The following is a 24,409-nucleotide window of genomic DNA, read 5'->3' on the forward strand; positions in this document are numbered from 1 at the left end:
CCTCAGGTGTGTTAGGTTTGTGAAATGTATCCCATAATGCTTTCCCTCAGCCCATTGGCTGACGATTGATTGGAAACCCTCCGCTTCCTCTGCTAGTTCCTCCGAGTAAATAAATCTTCATTTACATAAACAGATCTGTCCTGCAGTCAATCTAGGCATTGGGGGAGGATTATTCCGAGGCCTGACTTTTCGGCAGGGGAGGGAGACGCTCTCTTGCCCCTTTATTGTGTTGTGAAAGTCCATTTCAAGGATGTCACCCCCAGCCCATTAGTTTGGATAATGAGCCCTATAAAGCACATTTATAACTCTTGACATAACAAGCCAACAGATTCTCCTCTGTTCCACCTTTTTCTCTCTCACTCGCTCTTTTTCCTTCTCGCTTGCAGAGATTAAAGGAGGATAGGTCAAACCTGTGCCCTAGGCCAGTGGTTCACAACTGGTTTCTCTTCAGGACCCAGATTTTACATTGTGAAATCATGTGACGAACCGACAAAGTACCAAAATTGTTTAATGTTCAAACAGGAACGAATATTGCTTAATGTAATGTTGACGTGGATATTTTGAAGGGGCAAGTGAAAGTAGCCTGATTACAACTTAAGTGTAATAAAAAATAACTAGGGAAGCATCGAAGTGCAAGAATGATTCTGATTTTATTACATTCTGTGTAAACGGTGATTGATATTTCTGGTAACAAGGTCGCGCTGTTGAGGCTCGTGCTGCCTGTCTCTTTGTGAGATGCTTTCGTAGAGGTAGAAACATAGTAAGGTAAAGATTCAAAAAGTTGAGATTTTTTCTTTATACCACATGATATAGTTAAGGCAAGCAACATAACACCAGCTCCCTTGGTCGTGTTATGTTGCTTGCCTTAACTATATCATGTGGTATAAAGAAAAAATCTCAACTTTTTGAATTTATTTTTGCCGAATATTATCACGACTGCAAATGTTACATTGATTTTATAGTTCAATAAACAAATAGTTAATATTAAGTCACTTACATTTTAGACACAATATTGACTGTTCTTGTTCTGTTTCATCAACAAAAATAGTTCCAAACAAAGAACAAAACAGCAGAACTATTGCGCTTTCTCAAAGCAAAACTCAGCGGTGTTCGGTTACTGAATGGTTCAGCGTTTTGAACAAATCGGTTGAATAAATGATTCAATGACTCACTCATTCAGTGACTTGCTGCCACCTACTGGCAGTTTAGTTTGATGTTTAAAAGTGGCATTGCTTTTTTCTCTTTTTTTTTTTTTGCTTTTTAATCTCATGACATAATTTATTGCAGTTATAATATTGTAGTATAAATTATTTTAGTGTAATTGTAGTGTAATTGTAATTGTATAGTGTAAATTAACAGCCCTATAGTGTCTTATTATTATGATTGAATTTATTGATCAAATGTTAGAATTTGACTTGAAAGATCATGCACACACTGGGGAAAAAAATGTATTAAAAATCTCTGAAAAATCAACAAGTTAATGACCAATATAGTTGCACAATATAGCACTTTACAAGGGTTAATGTCGAGCCCTGATTGATATATTGTCATGAACCACGTAGGTCCAGAAATATGCAAAATTATTAACATGACATACTGACCTCACGCAAAAATGCCAAAGCAACACATTTTCCTATAGTGACACACATGAAACGACAGGCCACTTCTCTTTATAAAAAGAGCTTTTAGAAGTAACCACCTGACCCATGAAGAATGAGACAGCTAATATATGATGTTCTAGTGTTTAATATTTTATCTTCAAATCATAATCTGACCATCTCCTGCCCCTTTTGTGATTAGAGCAGGTTTTTGGGTAAAGACGTCTGGTTTGGGGCATGGACTTTTTCTTGTCCTGATACATCTTCTTGTATTCATTCATTCATCACAGAGTTAAAGCGGTGATTGATACACGCGGTCAGAAGATCAGCTGCAGTCATTTTGTGGTTGAAGATTCGTACATCAGAGATGAACAAAGACAGAGCACAGCTTACAGGTAAGCACACAATACGCCACAAAAGTGAAATTGACCCTTTTCACATTTCCGGGTTTCTCAGAAGTGAAAGTCGTCATAGTTGGGTGAACTTATATCGTGGTGAATGAGAGACTACATTGAGTAGATTTGTTGTGTTCCCTTTTGCTTAAATAGCAAAAGAAAAACTCCACAATAGTGTTTTCACAACATTCAAAAAGAGAGAGTCAGAAAACGGCAGTCAGAAGAGAGAAAGATGTCATTTTTACCGTCACTCCCACAGCCGCTGTATTATACACCCTCACAGCAGCGGTAACTAGATTTTTGTAATTTGATGCAAAGGTAATGTAACACAAAGTGTAGTGTTGTAATGTGCATATATTTAAAAAAAGAAAAGATAAAAAACAGTGCAGGATTTACAATGCCTATGACAGTTAAAATGCTTCATCACAGTCTGAAAAGGGTCCATTAGTATTCATTACTGTAATTAATGAGAAACCATGAAAAGAGATATTGATTGTCCCGTCTAACGTGCATCAGCTGTTATAATGAAGAGGGGCGTTACAGTGTTGACATCTCACTTTCATTTCACCCAATCAGAACTCATGAACTTCTATATTCAATACTATCACAAGAAAAACGTTATACCTTTATACCTACATTTGTTCTGTTGTCATTGTTTTGTGTTATACCTCTAATATACCAAAAATTAACCAAATTGTATTTCATACTGTGATTGGCTGGTTTCCCCAGTTTATACATAACACGTTTCTCAACATCTTTATCAATTGAGTTTTTTTTTTCTTCATTCAAGTAAAAAAGTCCTTATATTAAAGGATAATTCCGGTATTTAACACTTTGAGTCTATTTTGTAGTTTGTTTTGGATGAACAAGAGTGGTGGACAAAGAAATTTTGACAATGGTTCCTGTCTCGACTTTTTGCCTATTTTAGAATTGCCCATGACCGCTTTAGAATGGGAGTCTATGGCCATGCACGAACATGTCCTTAAAACAACCCTTAACTGTGCAACTCACCGAGTGGTTAGTGGTGTTTGTTGATGTTCCAAAACAAGTAGAGTAGCGAAATAGTTTCTGTCGTGTTTTATTTGGCATTTTGTAAAATCCCATTGATTTCTGTTGGAGGACTCATTGCTCGTTGATATTACTGCGCTTTAGACTCAAATACCGAGCGGAAGTTTATACGCGGTTGTGAGGTATCTGAAAAAATAGTTCCACTATAGAAAAATAAACGGATTGAAATCATACATTGCGCCGATATATTTGTTTTTAATCATCAACAAACACCACTAACCACTCGGTGAGTTGCACAGTTAAGGGTTGTTTTAAGGACATGTTTGTGCATGGCCATAGACTCCCATTCTAAAGCGGTCATGGGCAATTCTAAAATAGTCAAAAAGTCGAGACAGGAACCATTGTCAAAATTTCTTTGTCCACCACTCTTGTTCATCCAAAACAAACTACAAAATAGACTCAGTGTTAAATACCGGAATTATCCTTTAACTAAAACATGTAACTAAAAGCTACAATACAAGCACCATAAAGCCTTTATAAAAGTGGTCAGGTTAGCTTTGTGGGACGACCCTGGTCACATTTTTCCTTTTCAATTCTCATGTTGTTCCAAACCCGTATGAGTTTCTGTGGAACTCAACAGAAGATGTTTGCAGGGATCATGTAGCTGCTCTTTCCCATACGATGAAAGCATACAGTGCTATGCAGACTTTCAAGCTCTTAAATCCAATATTTGCCACATATTTCACGTAGTCAAACCCATCCATCCATCCATCCATCCATCCATCCATCCATCCATCCATCCATCCATCCATCCATCCATCCATCCATCCATCCATCCATCCATCCATCCATCCATCCATCCATCCATCCATCCATCCATCCATCCATCCATCCATCCATCCATCCATCCATCCATCCCTCTTTTCTGAATAATCTCCTTCATAATAAATGTTCTCTGTCTCTAATGATTGTTCTTGTTCCTGTTCGCCTTTTCTTTCGTGAGGATTTTAATTGTGCTTTTGTTTCTCCGTCTTTGTCCACAGGCAGATATCTCGAGCTGTGCTCATCACGGACAGATCTGTGCTGCCTTCAGAATCTGATCAGCAGGTGAGCTTGCTTGCTTTCCTGCTTTTGTACAGGCATTTGTTTGTTCGGTAACACTTTATTTTAAGGTGACGTAGTTCCACGTTACTACATGTACTTACTATAGTAATAACAGTAAATTATGCATACTTACAAGTAACTAACCCTAAACCAAACCCTAACCATAACTCTATAAGTACATGTAGCTAATAAATATTACTCAGTACTTACTGGAGTAAGTACAATGTAACTGTCACCTTAAAATACTGTTTTTTATTTCATTTGTTCAGGTTTTTTTTTTTTTTCTTTTTTTTTTTCTTTATTTGTTATTTTTTTTTTTTTTTTTGTGATTATTAATTTGTTCTTTCTTTTGATCTTTTGTTTGTTCATTCTTTTGTTTTTTTATACATTAATTTGTTCCTTTGTTCTTTCTTTTGATCTTTTGTTTAATTCTTTCAGTTGTTTATACTTTTGTTTCTTCTTTTGTTTGTTGTTTTGTTTGAGTTTCTTTCCTTTTGTTCATTTGTTCTTTCTTTTTTTATCTTTTGTTTTTCTTTCATTTGTTCTTTTGTTCACTCATTTGTTTGTTCATACTTTCATACTTTCATTTATTCATCTTTAAGACTTTAGAGGGCAAGTAGTTCTGCAGAATGGAAATTACCATCATATAAAAGACTGACAAATACACAGCATAAAAATACATGAACAAAATCAGTAATTCAAATTAAAAATCTACCTTTTGCTATTTAAATTAAGCAAAGTAATAGCGCATGGTACAAATGAAAGTGTGAATCTGTTGGTCTTAGCTCAAAGTCTGGATTGCATCGTTAAGAGGATGAGATGTATTAGATAAAATGTATTTCACTTTCCTAAGCACATGCTTATTAAATAACTCTGACAACCCAGGCAATTTCACCCCTAGCACTGTTCTCCAGTGCATTTTTAATTATTATAGAGGCAAACTATCAAATAAATGAGAATGTTTAAACCGATTCAGTGTATGCCTTATAAAAGACAGTCATCAATGTCTTGTGAGTGTTGAGTTTGGCTGGCTTCCTTGCTGACTCATCTCACACAGACTGTCTGTATTCATTTAGAAATGTAACATCAATTATAGAACATAAATACTTCAACCAGTTCAATGGGTTGGTTGTTAATAATAGTAGATGAAGTTTCTATATGATTACGCCAGAAATCAATACACATATCTTTGGTTTTACTGACATTCAGATTCAGATGTTCTTTTTTCTGTTCTTTTTTTTTTCTGTTTTCATTCTTTTGTTTGTTGCTTTTTCTTTTGTTTGATCTTTTGTTTGTTCATTTGTTGTTCCTTCGATTTTCTTTCGTTTTTTTTCTTTCAGTCTTTCTTTTGGTTGTTCATTTCATCTTTCTTCCTTTCTTTTTCATTTTCTCCTTCTTGCATATCTCATGCACATTTAACTTTCTTCTTTCCTTCCTTTCTTTTTCATTCTTCTTGCATATCTTTTCTTCCTTCCTTCCTTCCTTCCTTCCTTCCTTCCTTCCTTCCTTCTTTCTTTTTAATTTTTCTTGCATATCATTCATTCATTCTTGCATATATTTCCTTCCTTTTTTCTTCCTTCCTTTCCTTTTCATTCTTCTTGCATATATTTCCTTCCTTTTTTTCTTCCTTTTTCATTCTTCTTGCATATTCTTTTTCTTTCTTTCTTTCTTTCTTTTTCATTCTTGCATATCCACAAGCACATTATTCTTTATTTTTTTCATTCTTTCCTTCTTGCATATCACATGCACATTTAACTTTCTTTCTTTCTTTCTTTCTTTCTTTCTTTCTTTCTTTCTTTCTTTCTTTCTTTCTTTCTTTCTTTCTTTCTTTCTTTCTTTCTTTCTTCTTCTTGCATATATTTTCATTCTTTCTTCCTTCCTTTCTTTTTCAGTCTTCTTGCATATCCACATGCACATTTAACTTCCTTCCTTTCTTTTCCATTCTTCTTGCATATCCACATGCACATTTAAAGGGCATTGACCCATCTCTGCTGTGTGTGTTTGTGTGGCACGTTTCTTGCCAGCCTTGCACTTTTGCTTTTCAACTTGTATTGCATTACATCTTTTTTATGCTGCATATCACATTTGGATGGATTCTTGGAACACGTCCAAGATTCGGCAGGCATAGAAGCAACAAAACATCAGAGCCGATTTGTGGGATCGTTACAATAGTTTTGACATCCCGTTCTCGAGCGTAACATTCTAAAGTGAATTATGAGAGGAAAAAATAACCAGTTCAATGAAAGGACAGTAATTCTGTTTGCTGTTACTGGTTTAGAATTGGATAAATAAATGTCTCCAATGCGAGAGTGGACGGCGACATGCAAGCGTCCTCTTAGGCTAATTTGAGTGCTGTCCACCAGAGTACAGGAAAAGGAAGCAGAGTGATCAGAACACCTTCTGAATCTCGGCCCAATTTGCTCTCCATCAGGAATTCATGCTTGAATATTCAAAGCAGATCAGGAGAGGAAGGAAAAGTGGGTGTAATTTATGCTCATTAGCCTGGGCGAACAGAAATTAATATCAGCGTCTTGACACGGTGTGGAAATGGAATATTACATGACTGTGTGTGACAAAACGTAATTAAATATTCAGGCTGGTTTTAATTAGCCGTTCGTCCTTTGGAATGACAGTCGCCAAACGAGCATTCTCTTCCTCTAACACTTTTCTTGTTGGCACACTTGTCTTGTTGCACTTGGACTTGATCAAAAAGCAGTTTTAACCCAAGGACTGTATGGAAATATTGTCTGGATTGTAATAACAGGATTATATAGATCCTGTTACACAGGCACAAAATGTAGCTAATAGGTTTTACCTCTGCATTATCCTCGAAGACGTTTACATACTATGCCATTATTTACTTGACACTCACAATTTGGGTAAAATACCTAATTTTCTTTTCTTTTTCTTTTTTTTGTGCTGAAATTTCTTCATTTCATTAGCTATAGCATTCTGCACTATGCTTGTTGTGACGGTAAATTGGTGAATGATATGTCAGTCATATATCTTGGATGTAAACCGTAAGATGTAAATCAGGGTTGTCCAAACTCGGTCCTGGAGAACCACTGTCCTGCAGAGTTTAGCTCCAACTTGCCTCAACACCACTGCCTGCCTGCTTAGCTGGTTCAGCTGTGTTTAATTGGAGTTGGAGCTAAACTTTGCGGGACAGTCGCCCTCCAGGAGCAGGATTGGAAACCCCTGATGTAAGTTGTGTGTTTTCTGTTTTATTGGCAGATCTCGTTGGTGACGATTCCTCCTCTGGGATCTTCTGCACCAGCTATGAGGATGGTGGAGCTCTGTTCCTCCTCCATGACTTGCATGCCTGGCACCTGTGAGTTACACATCCACCACAGTCACGCAACACGCTTGCCATGATCACACATCAGTTATGCATTCACAATAATCATATGGTAAATGCATGTTGCTCCACGTTGCGCACAGGTCAGGTGTTATAACGTGACACTTAAGTTTCAACCTTGTTTGCTGACTTTTCAAAGCACTGCCAATTATTTCCTAACAATTTGCAGTTTTCCCTTCTGCCAGTTCTAAAATTTACCAACAACCGTGTAATGATAGTGTGCAATTTCTGTTTTCAAATATTTAGTCTATACAAGCCAAAAGTGGGCATAGTCTCTTATGATCACCAGTGCTGCAGAATATTGTAAAATATGATTATAATTTAAAATAGCGGTTTTCTATTTGAAAATATTTTAAAATTTAACTTATTCCTGTGATCAAAGCTGAATTTTCAGCATCATTACTCTTCAGTGTCACATGATCCTTCAGAAATCATTATAATATGCTGATTTGCTGCCCAAGAAACATTTCTATATTATTATTATTATTATCAATGTTGAAAACAGTTTTAGCTTCTTAATATTTTTGTGAAAACCGTGATACACTACCATTCAAAAGTTTGGTTTAATATTTAAAATAAGAACATTAAAGAAATTGCACTGCATTAAATTGATCAAAAGTGTAAAAAACAGTTAAGACATTTATAATGTTACAAAATAATTCTCTTTCAAATAAATGCTGTTCTTTTGAGCTTTCTTTTCATAAAAAAAAAAAACATTTTCATGATTTACCCCCCAAAAAATTAACAAAATTAGCAAAAACTGTTTCAACTTAGATAATACTAATAATACATGTATATTATTAAGCAGCAAATTAGAATTAATTCTGAAGGATCATGTGACACTGAAGACTGGAGTATCGATGCTGAAATTAAATTTGATCAAATAAATGCAGCATTGGTGAGAGATAACATAAGATAACTTCTTTCAAAAAAAAAAATCTGAATCATTCCTAACTTTTTCATAATAATGAAATAAATGCTTCAGTTTTGCATTGTTTTACAAAACCGGTATCAGCGACCTTCCAATAATTGTCACAGTGATGCACATTGATAGTCTTTGAACACAGCCAAATGTCAAAACTGTCCTTCAAAACACTCAGTTCACCGCCCACCTCCGTGATGACTCCATCATTAACTCCATTGTTATTTATGAAAGTTATTGTGTTTGTTACACTGGCCCTATTTTGCTATCAATCATCGTGAAGGGGATCAGGTGGAGATGGTGGAGTGGTCTTGGCGCAGACCCCAGTGACTGACTCCGTCCTCACGGGGGAATGAAAAGCTTAATCAGCGGAACTCCACTTCCTCTCTCTGGGAATTGAGTTCAGGGGAAATGATAGGAAGCTGGATCAGAGCTATCGTTTGCTTTTCTATAGCCCGATCCCACAGGGAGATGGATCATAGTCATTCCTCTTTAAGTAATGCACTTCTACCTGAAAGCATCCTTCGCAATCAGCGGATGATGATGACCGTGACAGACATGCGTTCGCAGGAGAAGATGGTCTTTATTTATCATTAACCACTTATGACAAGACTGTTTTACTTGCGCTGCTGGTTGTGTTGGATGTGCTTTCAAAACCAAGACCACTGATTGTATACTTTGAAGGTGAAGTGTGCAATTTTAAGCCACTAGCGTATAGCGGCACCAAACTGTGTTGCAAAAAATATGGTTGAACAAGCAGATATTCCTGATAGTCCTCGGCCCCAGATTCAGCCTCTTCACATTACATTGTGGGTATGTTTTAAAGGGGACCTATTATGCCCTTTTTCAAAGTCTTGAATTAGTTTTTTTGGGTCTACTAGAATAGGTTTTTATGCTTGGATGTAAAAAAAAAAAAAAACACCTTATTTTTCACATATTTGACACTGTTGCAGCACCTCTCTTCCCAGTCTGTCAGTAACGCTCAGTTTAGTTCCAGTGTCTATGAAGCCCCTCCTTCTGAAAAGCGCAATGTGCTCTGATTGGTCGGCTGGGCCAGTGTGTTGTGATTGGTCAACCACTTCGAGCGTGTTTGGGAAATGCCACACCCCTGACCTTAACCGCGAGTTTCAACACACTACTAACGCAACTCAACCAGGCCTTTATTTTGTGTATGCCTTGGGTAGGAATTATTTAAATGAGGAATATTATGACTATTCGTTCCCGGAAGAAAACTCAAGACTACAATCGTGGCGTTTCAGGGAGTTCAGAAACTGTGCTTAATGATATAGACAAAAACTCCCTTTGCACTCCAAACTCCAAACAACTTTGTGCTTTATAGCTTTGCAGACCTTTTTCATGCTCAAACAACTCAAATTACACTAAAAAAAAAAGCTGAAAATGTAAAAAGAAAAATCATAATAGGACCCCTTAGAATACCCTAAGTATTTAAAGATGACTATTTTAACAAATAAATACATACTTTACCTTTTAAAATCAATATAAAATCAGAAAAGGCCCCATACTTTCTCCATACAACATTTTGCCTGATTTTACTAAGGCCCTTTAAGCTTCAATCAGAGGATATTAGTGAATGGAGGACTTGAAGTGCCCCTATTATGCTATTTTAAAGGTTCCTAATTTTGTTTCGGAGGTCTCCTACAACAGGTTCACATGCTTAAAAGGTCAAAAAACACATTCATTTTCTCATGATATAAATTGCAGCATCACCTCCTTTCTCATAGTGTCTGAAACGGTTTGATAGATAAAGCAGTTTGTTGATGGACATACACTTGTTAATGCTGATAGAGGCATCTCATAATGTACGGCAATCTGAGTAAAAACATATCACTGAGAAATGTCCTGCTCAAGCCGTCCTTGCGATGGAGGTTCGGGTTGAATAACTAGTTCTTCCAATGTCTCACCATCGGACTTCCGCTCGAATTGATAATCAACACTAATTTCTACCTTCATTTTAGAGATTCAGTGTGAAAAGATGAATTACGATACAAAAATATATTACAAAGTTCAATGTTAGTTTTGATTAATCGCAATAAATTACAGGAATTTTTTTTTTTTTTTTTTCTTGAATCCATGTACTCCACATATACTCTATGTTCATGTAACAAACAAATAAAGAACAAATATTGTTTATTTTCTTCAAGATTCAAAACAGAATATTACATGTCCATTACTGGATATATTGTGAATCCACCTGTACTGCAAGTGTTCACTTTTAACTATCCAGGACTTTTAAAATCAGCCCCCGGAATGTCTTTGGCAGTGGAGAGAATCTTTTTCAAAACTCTGCAATATCCCATGTGTTTTTAGAGCCTTTAGTGAAGCTGCTCCTCCTGTCCCACTGGAGATGCCTACATCTGTGCACCTCTCCACTGTGTGACACGGAGCCTGTGTGCCGCCCTGAGCTGCCTGCACTCGAATTGTTCTCTTTGATCCTCACGCGCACACACTCCCACGTACCACAGACCACAGGAAGGCACATCGGAGAAGTAATGATAAGCCTGGAAGTGGTGTGTGTGAACTCTTGGGATTACCCAGGACATTTCTACACATCCCACTAGTAGAACTTCTCAGACCTTTATGAGAATTGAGATTTGTTGTTATGATTTTAATTTTGGTGCCCGTTTCTTCTTTTCCCCTCTGGATCACTTTCAGGGCTACTTTCATGGAAGACCAGAGTCTTACTGTAGTTGTTCTAAGATTAGGATGTTAGCCCGGTTTGTCATACTTGTTTATAGGTGCTTTATGTATTTATCTTTTTACTGTAGTAAAGCATAAAAACACCATAATATGTTAGCAGGTATTTAGGAAAAAGCTAAAGCCAGTTATTCTACTTTGAAATGTGCGTTCCGTGGTGTTGTCAAAAGTCGGTACTGAAATTTTGATAATTTGACGATACCGCCATTTCCCTCTAGCATTTTGAGCGCTGTTGAACTGATTCTTAAACACCACTGATTGGCCATTGTGTTCATGCGCTCAACATATATGTCTGTGATTGGCCATTGTGTTCACGCGCTCAATATATATAGCCACCGAAATTACCCGGAATAATTGTCCCAGGAACTTTTTTTCCCTCAGACCTTTTGCTGTCTGCGTTTCCATCGCAGTCTAAAGTACCATGAAGATTAGGCAAATTAGTCCGGTGATGTAGGACTGCGCATGACTTTCCAGTTCCCTCTGGATTTCGTCCTCCGCATTTCAATAAATGCAAAGTCACTAGTTCCTGGGGAAGGTTCCTACGGTGGAAATGTGGCTTATGTCTCTGATTGCAATATGTTTTTGAACAGTTGATCATTGTAGCCAATCACAGACATGTATGTTGAGCGCGTGAACACAATGGCCAATCACAGACATATATGTTGAGCATGTGAACACAATGTCCAATCAGTGGTGTTTAAGAATCCATTCAACAGCGCTCAAAATGCTAGAAGTAAATGCTGGTATGGTCACATTTTTTAAATTTCAGTACCGAATTGGTACCGAAGTCGGTACTTTTGACAACACTAGTTACAACAGAATAGTATTTAATAGTATTTCGACACCCTGAGTTGCCAGTTGGTGGAACAGCGTATTTGAGCCATGGAAGCCAGCAATTGAACTGGGTCAGAGATCACAGATTCCTTAAAAACTTAAAAAAGCCTCTGCATCCATCTAAACAGCTCAGCGAACAGAGGCATATTAAAACACAGATATATTATCAGACAAGCTTACATTTTAAGGCTTGTCGCTTTGCATTGTCAATTGTGCTCGCTTCGGTTGCATGTCCTCAATCTGGCAACCCGCGTGAGCATCGAGTCTGAGGAGGGAGAACGACTCTCTCCAATATTTTGAATTTGGACTGCAGTACCCATTTCTGCCGCTAGCTGTCAATATTACACACTGCACCTTTAAACAATTTTAAGCTTTTGCCAGTAAAGTGAACATGCTCTGACATGTTGCCTAATGCAGCTTATATGCAGGCAGCTTGAGTTCTGATCCTGTTAATTTATCAAAGAAAATTGTGTCCTGATTGTTATAATGAAAAAAAATTAAGCATTAAAAATTAAAACTTGCCTAGAAAAAAAATGTGTGTGTGCGTGTGCACACTGGTTGGATGACCTACATTATGAGTCCTACTGAAGTGTGTATTCATGTTTCAGGCTACATTATGAGGACATGCCAATGTCTTTGTAGTTCAGATCAGAACGCTAAAATACTTCTGTGATGGGTATATTTAGGGTTAGGGGCTAGAAAATGTCAGTAGCTCAATATAAAAACCATTAGTACCAGTGTGTGTGTGTGTGTGTGTGTGTGTGTATGTATAGAAATGGCAATGGAATTTTCCAAGAAAAGTTTTTCTGAACAATGTGAAACCAAATGTACAGATTAAGCCCACCTTAATTGTCCTAAACTGTCTGTTGTGGTCTCTTTTAACAGATTTGGTCCACTTGACCTGTTCATCCTCTGGTACGGCCCAAGAAGATCTTGCTTCAGTTGTATCTCAATTGTTTGACATTCCCGCCATTCCTGGAGAGGAACCTTCTGGAGGTAAGACCTCACCCAGCTCTTTCACTTCCAATTAAAACTCCCCATCATTTAAACCCATTAACATTTTCAGTCCTTTTGCGCATCGACCTCCGATTGCACATACAGATCCGCCAAACGTCCTGCTAACAGTACTTAACTAACCTTGCCGCCCGTGTCAAAGAGAGATCATCTCTTCCTCTCTTTAAAGAAAGATCTGGTATTGCTGTGACATTCAGCGAAGGGCTTACATGGAGACGTTATTGGCGATAACAGTGATTGATATTGATGGTGGTGTGGCAGGCAGGGGCCAGGCGCTGCTCCCATTGATTCCCATTATGCTCTGTCAGGGTCTGCTTGGCTCCTTCAGAGTGAATCTGAGCACGACCTGTCACATACGACCTCACAATCTACCTTCAGATCATAAGGGTGGAATCACATTGTGAGTTTGGAAAGATTCGATAAAAAAAAAAAAAGATCAGTTTATGTTAGTTGTACGCATGTTGGTGATAGTCGTGGTAAAATATCTGAGTAGTATTTTTTTCCAGACACTTTTGTTTTCCTAGGATGTCCTCTCTCTTGTGTTATTGAAGCAGTGTTGAGATGCATGATTCATTTTAGATGGTTCATTCAGATGTTTAATGTTTTAGTGTTATTAGTTGAGTTCAGTGTAAATTCAGGCGTTTCAAATAGGTCTGGCAAAAGATTAAAAAAAATAATTACATTATGTGCTGATTAATTAATCGAATCAATCTCAATTAACCGCATCTGAGAAAAGACAAGCGTTGGAATGACTTTTTCCTCTGTGAAGGATTGCATGATTTTGGGGAAAAACCTATTGAGATTTTTCTTATAAAAATTGTGATTGCATTATTTATTTATTTTGTCCAAAGAATGTTGTAATTCTATATCATATTATTATTATTATTATTATTATTATTATTATTATTATTTATGATTATTATTACTAAATAAAAAAAATAATATTTTTTATTAAAAATACTTAATATAAAAATTAAGTATTACTATTGTAATATTTCACTGTAAAATAAAAAATAAGAAAAATTATATACCTGTAAAATTCAAATACTAATATTAATGGTTTCTTCATTTCTTCATTTTTAAACGTTAAACTTTTGAGCTTTTGATTTCAAGTAGTGCTCACTGCAGATCCAAATGGGTGGAGTTTGACCTAGTCCAGCTCCACTTCTGTGAATTAACCTAATTAGGTTTAGGGATATGGTTAAGGTTAAAGGTTTAGCGTGTGGTTGGACCTTCTAGCTCAACCGAGGTCCAGAGAGGCGGAACTGGACGTCAAGCTCCACCCATTGGCTCTGCAGTGAGCAGACTCTGTTTATTTTGGCAGAAACCCGCAGGGAGCCCTAAAATCTTCTCTTTTGTTGAAACGGCTGTTTAATATGCACTTTTCATGACAAGTTTGGGAAGATGGTTGGCACACTGTTCCCAAATGCTCGTTATAAGTGATCCATACTCCGAGCACATGTAGAAATGAGTTTTTGTGCCGCAGCATTTCAGACACTGATAACTCCAGATCATGAGCTGCTTGTGTGTAAAAGAACACAGTGCCGCCCTTCACTTTTTAAACATGCAGTGCATATATTTATTTAATTAAATTGCAGCCTTTGCAATTTAATAATTCCACTAAGCCTTGTTACGATTTAATTTTGACAAGTTTAGCTACTAGACTAGTTTGTAGCTGGACTTGATTTAATTTCTTGACACTGATCCTTTCCTATAGCTTCATGTCATAATTGACGATTCCTAAAATGTGACAATTTATCAAAATTTGTGTAATAACAGTGTCTTGACTCCAGAATAAGTGTGATGGTAAGATGACTGTATTTCACGGCTGTAAGATCAAGGTCATCAAGTCCACGGCATCTTCAACCTTCCTCACTCCATCTAACAAACTCAATCTCTCTTTATCAGCCATCATCTCCCCACACCTTTAATCTTTATCACTTTCCCATCATGCACATACTCTCTTTTCAAGCATTGCCTTTTTATATTGATTCTTGTTGTGAATTTAAGTACTTCTGCGGCTCAACAAAATAGAAATGTTATAATTGTTTCTTTGTGTGTGTGTAAGCATGTGTGCTCAGGTGCGTGGCCGGCACAGCGGAGGGTGCGAGACGTGGGGCCCCGCTGGGTGACACACAGCCTTTTTATCACAGGAATGAGCTAGTACTATTTTAATTAAAATGTCAGAACAAATACTGGCAGAGGTCTTGAGGATGAATCGCTAGATAAGAAGAGCAGTGGGCCAGAACAGGTCAGAGAGACAAAGTCACCTGGGTAGATCTTCATTCATCCCCATGGTCAAAGCTGTGTGTGTGTGTGTGTGTGTGTGTGTGTGTGTGTGTGTGTGAGAGAGAGAGAGAGAGAGAGAGAAAGAGAGTCTGTTTAGATCATGATGGAGCCAAATGGAACAAATCATCAACAGCAACTACTGAAGATTTCCTTGGGGATTTTGAACCCATCGAAAAGATCAAGGCTCATATATGACCACGTGTAGACTACATAAAAACAACTCCAAACACCTTAGCAACTACATAGTAATGCCCTGGTAACCACCGACAACACGCTTTCCTCATGGCCCTGTTTACACCTGGTATTAAGATGAGTTTTGGTCGATCAGATCACAAGTAGAAGTGGGAGACACATTCCTGTTTACACCTGGTGTTTTAATCCGTCTCTTTTGTCCACTTTCAACCACTTCTGTCCTGATTTCTTCGAGGGGAAGGTCTATGGGCGGGTACATGTATGAGCTTTTACAGATTGTTCAATCTATTGGATGAAATAAGCTCACACGATTTACATATGTACACGAAAGGAGACAGAAAAACACACAAAGAACATCAGCTTTCATTTCTGGTCTGGTAGCCGCAAGACCACACCGGGTGCATGTTAGAAATCAGGAATGGTATGAGAACATTGTGCTTGGTATGTTTTTCGTCTTCAAACCAAACTTGGGTCTCCTTCTAACAAAGTTTAAATCCAGTCTGGCTACCGCGCCTACCATAATGATTACACATTAAGTCAGTAGGTGGAGAGTAGGTGGTCTTTTTTGGCTGTTCAAGCATATTCAACCAACTGAGCATCTACACTATGAAAGCAATCCGGTCGAATGCATTTTCGATTCCCTCTGGAGGTGGTCGAAAGTGGACAAGCTCAAAGTGTTTTAGACCCCTTTTACACCTGTATTTAGTGTCGTCCACTTGTGATCCTATCGACCAAAATGCTTAATCTTAATACTGCTTAATACCATGTAAACAGGGCACACGATGGTGAGATTTGCATGGGAAAACACTCACATTTTCCTCAGTGTACAAATGTAAATTCTTACATTTACATTTAATAATTTAGCAGACGCTTTTATCCAAAGCGACTCACAAATGTGGAGAGCAATAGAAGCAATCAAGCTAACAATAGGGCAGCAATATCCAATTGCCGTGACCAGTCCTAGTTAGTTCAGCACAGTACACGTAGCAAGGTTGTTGTTGTCGTTGTTTTATAGATATAGAACAGTAAGTGTTAGTATTAATGGGTCAAGTGTTGCCAAAAGAGATGTGTCTTCAGCAGTTTCTTGAAAATGGCTAAAGAATCGGGTTGAGTTAGGCAGGTCATGCCACCAGCAGGGCACAGTCAAGGTAAAGGTCCGTGGAAGTGATTTTGTGTCTTTTTGGGATGGTGCCACAAGGCGCCATTCACTTGCAGAACGCAAGCTTCTGGAGGGCACATAGACCTGAAGTAATGATTTTAGTTTTACGGGTACAGACCCATTGGTTGTTCTGTAGGCAAACATCAGTGCCTTGAATTTGATGCGAGTGGTGAATGGCAACCAGTGCAAGTTTATGAAGAGAAATGTGGCGTGAGCTCTTTTCGGCTCCTTAAAGACCACTCTAGCTGCATCATTCTGGATCAGATGCAGATATCTGACAGTGCATACTGGAAGACCTGCCAAGAGAGCATTACAATCGCCCAGTCTGGATAGAACAAGAGCTTGGACAAGAAGTTGTGTAGCATGCTCCGATAGGAAGGGCCTGATCCTCCTAATGTTGTATAAGGCAAATCTGCAGGACCGGGCAGTTCTAGCAATGTGGTCTGTGAAGTTCAACTGATCATCATTTAGAACTCCAAGGTTCCTGGCTGTCCTGGATGGAGTTATGGTTGACGAACCCAGGTGAATGGAGAAGTTGTGATGAAGTGTTGGGTTGGCTGAGACCACAAGAAGCTCTTTCTTCACAAGGTTGAGTTGAAGTATGGTGGTCCTTAATCCAGCCAGAAATGTCTGTCAGGCAGGCTTAGATGCGAGCAGCTACTGTTGGATCCTCTGGTTGGAATGAGAGGTAGAGTTGTGTGTCATCAGCATAGCAGTGATGGGAAAAAAACATGTTTCTGAATGACAGATCCTAGTGATGACATGTAGATTAAGAGAAGTGAAGAGAAGTGGTCCAAGCACTGAGCCCTGAGGCACCCCAGTAGCTAGATGTTGCGACTTAGACACCTCACCCCTCCACGACACCCTGAAGGACCTACCTGAGAGTTAAGACTTAAACCACTGGAGTGCAGTTCCGAGATGCCGTTCGTCATGAGGGTTGACTGGAGGATCTGGTGTTAACTCTGTCAAAAGCAGCAGACAGATCCAGCAGGATGAGTATTGAAGATTTGGAAGCTGCTCTTGCCAGTCTCAGAGCTTCAATAAGCGAGAGTTGGGCCCATCTCAGTTGAGTGGCCACTTTTGATACCAGACTGGTTATTGTCCAAGAGGTTGTTCTGTGCAAGAAAGGGAGAGACTTGGTTGAAAACGACTCGTAAAATCGTGAAATCTAAGATGTTGTGAGTTTTAATTAAAGGGTTGTAGAGGCCAGTGGGGGTTTAGTGTGTGTGTGTGTGTGTGTGTACTGAGGCAGTGTGCCAGTGTGTGTTAGAGGGTGGCAGTGGTTTTGGAGGTTTGCAGCTGCAGGCATGTGTTACCCGCCATCAGGAGTGCTGCTGTATGCTAATCTGACATTTGTCACATCTGGGAACATGTGTGCGTATGTATGACCGAAAGAGAGCCACTGCGTCGTCTGGCTGTCGGCCCAAACGCTTGCATACTTACAGATACTTCAGTATAATTTTAAACTTAAGATATAAGATACATGCTAACCAAACTATATATACAAAATAAATTTTATACAAAAGTTAATCTTCGAATTTCACTCACTTTGAGTAAACATTGAGTCATTGGTTCAAGCGAGGAATGAAACCCCACTGCAGTGTGTGTTGCTCAGAGACACGCAACGCTTGATTCTGCTTTCACATAATTTGGAACTACTTTTGTTCGGAGAGCAAAAGTGCTGTCAAATCGATGAAGTAAGGAATAATTGATGACAGTCCATTGAATTATTCGAAAATAATGCACACCTGAGGTGGTGATGCAGCCACGACGCGAAGCAGAGTGCACCTCGGGTGCTGTGCATTGCTTTCTAATAATTCAGTGGACCATAGTCAATTATTCTGCTTATACTACAGTTACTACACCTGAAGACGTTGTTCAGAACTTCAGATGTTGTATTTCAAGACATTTGTTGTAGGCTGTAAGGACCTTTTAAATAGCTGAAATCATTTGGCGTAGTGAAGCGATAAGGAACTGTAATGCGGTCAAGACCTGCCTGGAACTACTTGAGCCATACATTTCCCTGAAAATAATGGCACACCTTATAACGTTAGTCAACCAATAAGATTCAAGTATTCAACAGCCCCTTAGTATAAGATGTTTTATTGTATTATATTATGCATTTCTATATCATTATAAATAATATTTTTTCAACACTTGGTTATTCTTTACCCCTCCCAGTTTCTCTGTGTCCATATATTATCTAGTCGCATGTTCTTGGCTGTCTGGACTCTATAATAGAAGAGATTCTTTGGCAGTGTGTGTTCAGTGTTTTGTGAATCAGTGACCCGGCAGCATTCAGAGGAAAGGATGGGTGGTGTATTTGAAGTGGCGTTAAACATTGATGCCGCCACACCTCGCCCCCTCGCCAAATTAAGCAAATCACCGGGCCACTCCGGGCAGGAAAAGGAACACGCGTCATAATTGTGTGACATTTGGGTAATGACCGTTCTGACATTTCAGACTGACACCTTCTCCCTCTCGCTTTTTCTAGCCTTTCTTTTCCCACCTTTTTGCGGCAGAGGCTCGTGTATTTAAAGGGTAATGATACAGACTGACAGCTTTACGCTTTAAACGAACCAGCGAGACACACGCGCACACACTCTTGAGATTCTCTGCTCTTCTGTTGGACCATAGAGCCCGTCTCGCCTAAGATGTCATCAAAGGAGAAGAAGAAAAAGAGATTAGATGACCCATGTCATGCAGCCGCTAGCAAAATATTAACAATGATTCATCTCATGATAAATCAACGTCAGTCTTTTAAAACTGGCATAAGTGGTGTATATGAAGAAAGTGCCATTTTTGACAATATTATTCCTACTTTTTTCTAGTTGGCCTAACTAAAGCAGTCTTACACCAGTCTAGAGAGGCATGTAAAACAAAACTGAGTTTGATTTGTTGCTCATCATGTTGGTCTGTTGATCTATTCCTGTCTAAGTGTGCGTTTAAAAATCTGAAAAGTAGACCAGACTGTTGCTGCGTCTGAAATTAAATACTTCCCTTCTATATAGTATGCGAAAAACAGTAGAATCTTCTGCCGAGAGACTGAAGTGTGCATTTGATGGACACTTTATTATCCCATGAAGCCGTGGGAGAGGATTTATGAGTGGAAGTGAAGCAACGCAATGGACACTGGTAGGTCATGTGACAGAAAAGACATGGCGGATGTAGTACGTCCACATTTCATTCATACTAACCATATTCATACTATTATAGAGTGTACTTTTTTAAAGGCCCCAAAGTAAATTCAAATGTAGTACCTACTCACACAGTACGCGATTTTGGATGCAGCGTGTATGGCCCTGTTTAGCAATAACAATGTGTTTTGGTCGATCGGATCCCAAGTGGACGATGCTAAATACAGGTGTAAACGGGGTCTAAAACGTTTTGAGCTTGTCCACTTTCGACCACTTCCAGAGGGTCGAAAACACATTAAAACGGATTGCTTTCGTAGTGTAATCGCTCATGTGGTCGAATGCAGTTCAAACCTCCACAAAAGACCGGCTACTGAACTAATGTGTAATCATTATGGGAGGCGCGCTAGCCAGACAGGATTTAAACTCTGTCGGATGGAGACCCAAGTTTGGTTTGAAGACGAAAAACATACCAAGCTCAATGTTCTCTCACCAATCCTGATTTCTAACACACACTCACAGTGTTCGGGGTGATCTTGCGGCTGTCAGAGCAGAAATGAAAGCTGATGCTCTCAGTATGTATTTCTGTCGTCGTCTTTCTCGTTCATATTTAAATTGCACAAGCTTATATTGTCCATTAGATCGAAAGATCTGAAAAAACGTTCATTTACCCACACATAGACCCTCCCCTTGAAGAAATCAGGACAGAAGTGGTTGAAAGTGGACAAAAGAGACGGATTAAAACACCAGGTGTAAACGGGAATGTGTCCCTCGTCTGCTCGTGATCCGATCAACCAAAACTCATCTTAATACCAGGTGTAAACAAGGCCTTGGTGTCAAAAGTGTCAACAGGCTTTCCATCAACTCATCAAATGCTTTCCGCTGTCCTTGGTGCTGAAAGTTTCACTGTACGTTTCATATAAAAAAAAAACAACACCAACATGTCATCTTGCTGTCACTTGTTTTGTTACAAACATACTGTTATTGTGTGTATGGAAGCATCTCACATTTAAACAAGGATGCAAACTCCCTCATTTGCATACATTTTGGGTTCTTTTTTTTTTTTTTTTTTATAAAAAAAGAAAAATAACAAAGTTACATACAATTTAAGTTATAGCTTTTCCCCCCTTTATAACCCTTTGCGCCAAAATAATTAACAATACATTACATAAAGTTTAAGACAATAATAATACAAATAACAACAATTAAAAAAATTATAATAATAATAAAATAAATAAAAATAATAATAATTAATTTTAAAAAAATAAACAATAATAAAAAATTATATATAGGCTATATAATAACAGTAAGGAATATATATATATATATATATATATATATATATATATATATATATATATACACAAATACATAGCCAATAATACAATTACCTGACATATTCATGGTCCGTACACAATTATAAAACAAAACTCCAATTGGTGATTAATATTTAACATTGATCAATAAGTGGGAGAGTTTTCATCTTCTCAAAATATGTAATCATGGGTTGCCAAGTCTTATAAAAATTTTGGACAGATCCTTTCATTAAATATTTAATTTTCTCTAATTTTAAGTATGATACTACATCACATAACCACGTTGAGGCTTTAGGCGGGCTTGTTGACTTCCACTCCAATAATATTCTTCTTCTCGCTAATAAGGTGGCAAAAGCAATAAAATTTTTTACTTTATTTGTCAGTGATACTCCGTGTTCTGGTACTCCAAAAAATAGCAACTTCAACACTGGGTTTTATATCCAAACTAAAGGCCTCATTTAATGTTTTAAATATGAATGTCCAATAGTCAACTTTTCACAAGCCCAAAACATATGAAAAAAGTCTACCTTGTCAGCTTTACATCGAACACACAAATCATCAACATTTGGGTAAATTTTTGAAAGTCTACATTGTGTAGTAGGCACGATGGAGGACTTTAAGTTGTATAAGGCTGAGGCGTGCACAAGAGGTTGATCCATTTACTCTACATTTTGGGTTCTAATGTACACTTTCAAAATCTTTCCACAGCCTTTTTTTTTTTTTTGTTATAATTTATACTATTTTTCATATATAATACATTTATATTCAATATTAATAAATAATACATTATGTATAGTTATGTTTAAAACTATATTATATAAAGAAATTATTATATAATATCAATATAGGGTTTTTTTACGTTTATTCAGTGTTGACATGATCAATGTACAATGTGCCTTCCTGAGGGAAATACAGTCATTTAACAGAAAATCTTCAAAATATTGTGTGACATGAGTTTTGTTTCAAATAAACTACAGAAACGACTTTATAAATGATAACATACATGCAGAAATGTTCCCAAAATTAATAATGAATAAATAAAAGGGACTGAGTAGCAATAATAATACCATTTATAAATATAATATTGGTGGCTAGGTTAGTCATAATTATATGTTATTTTATAATATTTAATATCAAAATTGATATTAATGGTATTTCTTATAAATTAATTGGTGTTGATTTCCATCACCACAACAGCATTTGATTTCTTTCATATAAAAATGACACAATAACGCTAGAATCTGTGCCCACATAATCCTAACAACCCAACATTAATACATTTCTACAATATTTTGCATTTGCATGTTAATTTATTAAATATTAAAATTTATTTTGCATATTTGACTGAGCATAGTACTTTCGGCTCCCAAACATTTGACCGACATGTTTTTTTGGACCTCATATATTCCTGATATATAATACCAATGGATTTTCCCTCAAAATCAGTGCAGAACATATGGGAAAAGGTTCCATCTAGGTCAGGAGTGTCCAGTCCTGCTCCTGAAGGACCACCGTCCTGCAAAGTTCAGCTCCAACCCCAATTAAACACCTGAACCAGCTAAACAAGGTCTTACTAGGCATACTTGCAGGCCGTGGTGTTGAGGCAAGTTGAAGCTAAACTCTGCAGGACAGTGACCCTCCAGGACAGTGATCACCTAATATAGACAGGCTTAATATTTGTAGGAATTGTCAAGGCATCTAAAATGCATTAAGACATTAAAAGACAGTAAAGAAATGACTGCTTAAACATCCCGTGCAGGTTTCGAGGAGAGAAGCAAGCCTGCAGTGCTGTGGGTCATGTACTTCAACATGAGGGACACGTCGGCCCAGGACAGCAGCAGCTACAGCCTGCCGAGCAACGTTCACGTCTGCACCGGTCCCGACAGCAGCCTGGGCAGCGACTACTCCATTAAACTGGTGAGTCCAGCAGACACTACGTTCTATGGCTAAATTATAGGATGTTTTATTATTATGATTATTATTCATTCTTGTTATTTCCAGGCTGAATCAGTGTTTCACCATCTCCTCCCGGATGAAGATTTCTGTCCACCTGCACCCAACCCAGAGGACATCATCTACGACGGAGACGGCCCGCAGGCCGAAGGGTCAGGGTTTGATGAGAGCAATAACACCGAAGAGGATAAAAGCCAGGCGGAGGAAGAGAAGAGTCCATCGACTGAGAGCTCTGAACCTGCAGAGATGGACAGTGTTACCCAGGAGACACCGCTGGACACGAGCCCACCCTCTGAAGAATAACCCCTTTAGAGACTTTTCTTCATTTCCTCTTCAATCACCATTTCACTGAGCATATGGAATCCAAAATACATAGTCTCAAAACCCAAGTTCTCATCAACCCTTTTTATAGATTTTATGTGCCTTTCTTTTTGCACTTTCACACTCAGTACCCTCTACAATATTTTATTTTGACCGGTTACTGTAAGCGGTTTATGAATTTCTTTTCCAGAATGTATTCATATGTATATGTATTCACTATTTTGCATGGTTCAAGCAAGGTGCCTATTATATATTCTACAGGAGGACAAACACACTGATTTTAGTGAGGAGCTGCTGCTTCACTTTCTCAAGATTCTTTTGCCAAGAACTTGTATTTCAAATGTTTTTTAAATGCTTTCGTGTATGTAGTCTGTTTTGCGTCATCACATCCATAAGTATTTGTAATAGCTATAAATGTATCATGCAGAAAGGGTTGCTGGCATTAAATATTTAATTGAAGATGTATTTTAGTGTCATGTCTGCAGCATTATTTATGTGTGTGTGTGATAATATAAATATATATATATAGATATATAGATATAGATAGATAGATATAGATACATATAGATATAGATATATATAGATTATTTAATTATTAGTGCATTCCTTAAAACTCATCTTTGATCACCAAAATTACATATCTTTCCTTGAAAAAATGTCTTCATGCCTTAAAATAGCTTTAATGTAACTTTACAACTTTGCCTTATTTAGTATATGGGGTTCTATGAATATGCAAATTAGCCCCGCCTCCACTCACTCACACCAGCTCAGAGATCCACTCGTTGATGATCACACGTCGACCTGATTGGTTACAAGGTAGTTTGTGACGTCAGAAACACCAGCGATTTCAAACTGCGTTTTTGAGACTGTCTTTGGTTCACTGACTAGAGTTTAAGGAGAAAACACTCAGCAATGGTGTTGACTTATGAACTTACACATGGTTTGTCTTAAAGCATATTAAAAACACCACATAGACAAATACTTGACTACTTGATACTTGAAAAACTTGATTTTCACCACAGAGGGACTTTAAATTAACTTTAGATGTTAATTCCCTCTATCACCTTCATTCACAACAGCATGTATTCTTAATATTC

At 37.8% G+C, this 24,409-nt stretch overlaps 1 protein-coding gene across 1 annotated transcript in view; it reads left to right on the top strand.

The window, feature by feature from the left end:
* Positions 1 to 23,777, top strand: part of chm (CHM Rab escort protein) — a 66,005-nt gene extending 42,228 nt beyond the window's left edge. Inside the window, exons 10-15 of the mRNA XM_079898308.1 lie at positions 1,889 to 1,993; positions 4,045 to 4,108; positions 7,340 to 7,436; positions 12,820 to 12,930; positions 22,798 to 22,955; positions 23,040 to 23,777. Of these exons, the coding sequence (XP_079754434.1) occupies positions 1,889 to 1,993; positions 4,045 to 4,108; positions 7,340 to 7,436; positions 12,820 to 12,930; positions 22,798 to 22,955; positions 23,040 to 23,294 (790 nt within the window). The 3' untranslated portion in view covers positions 23,295 to 23,777. The remainder of the gene's footprint in view (positions 1 to 1,888; positions 1,994 to 4,044; positions 4,109 to 7,339; positions 7,437 to 12,819; positions 12,931 to 22,797; positions 22,956 to 23,039) is intronic.
* Positions 23,778 to 24,409: the final 632 nt, after the last annotated feature.

The sequence above is a fragment of the Squalius cephalus genome (assembly GCF_949319135.1).
Source record: "Squalius cephalus genome assembly, chromosome: 17".
NCBI classification, from domain to species: domain Eukaryota; kingdom Metazoa; phylum Chordata; class Actinopteri; order Cypriniformes; family Leuciscidae; genus Squalius; species Squalius cephalus.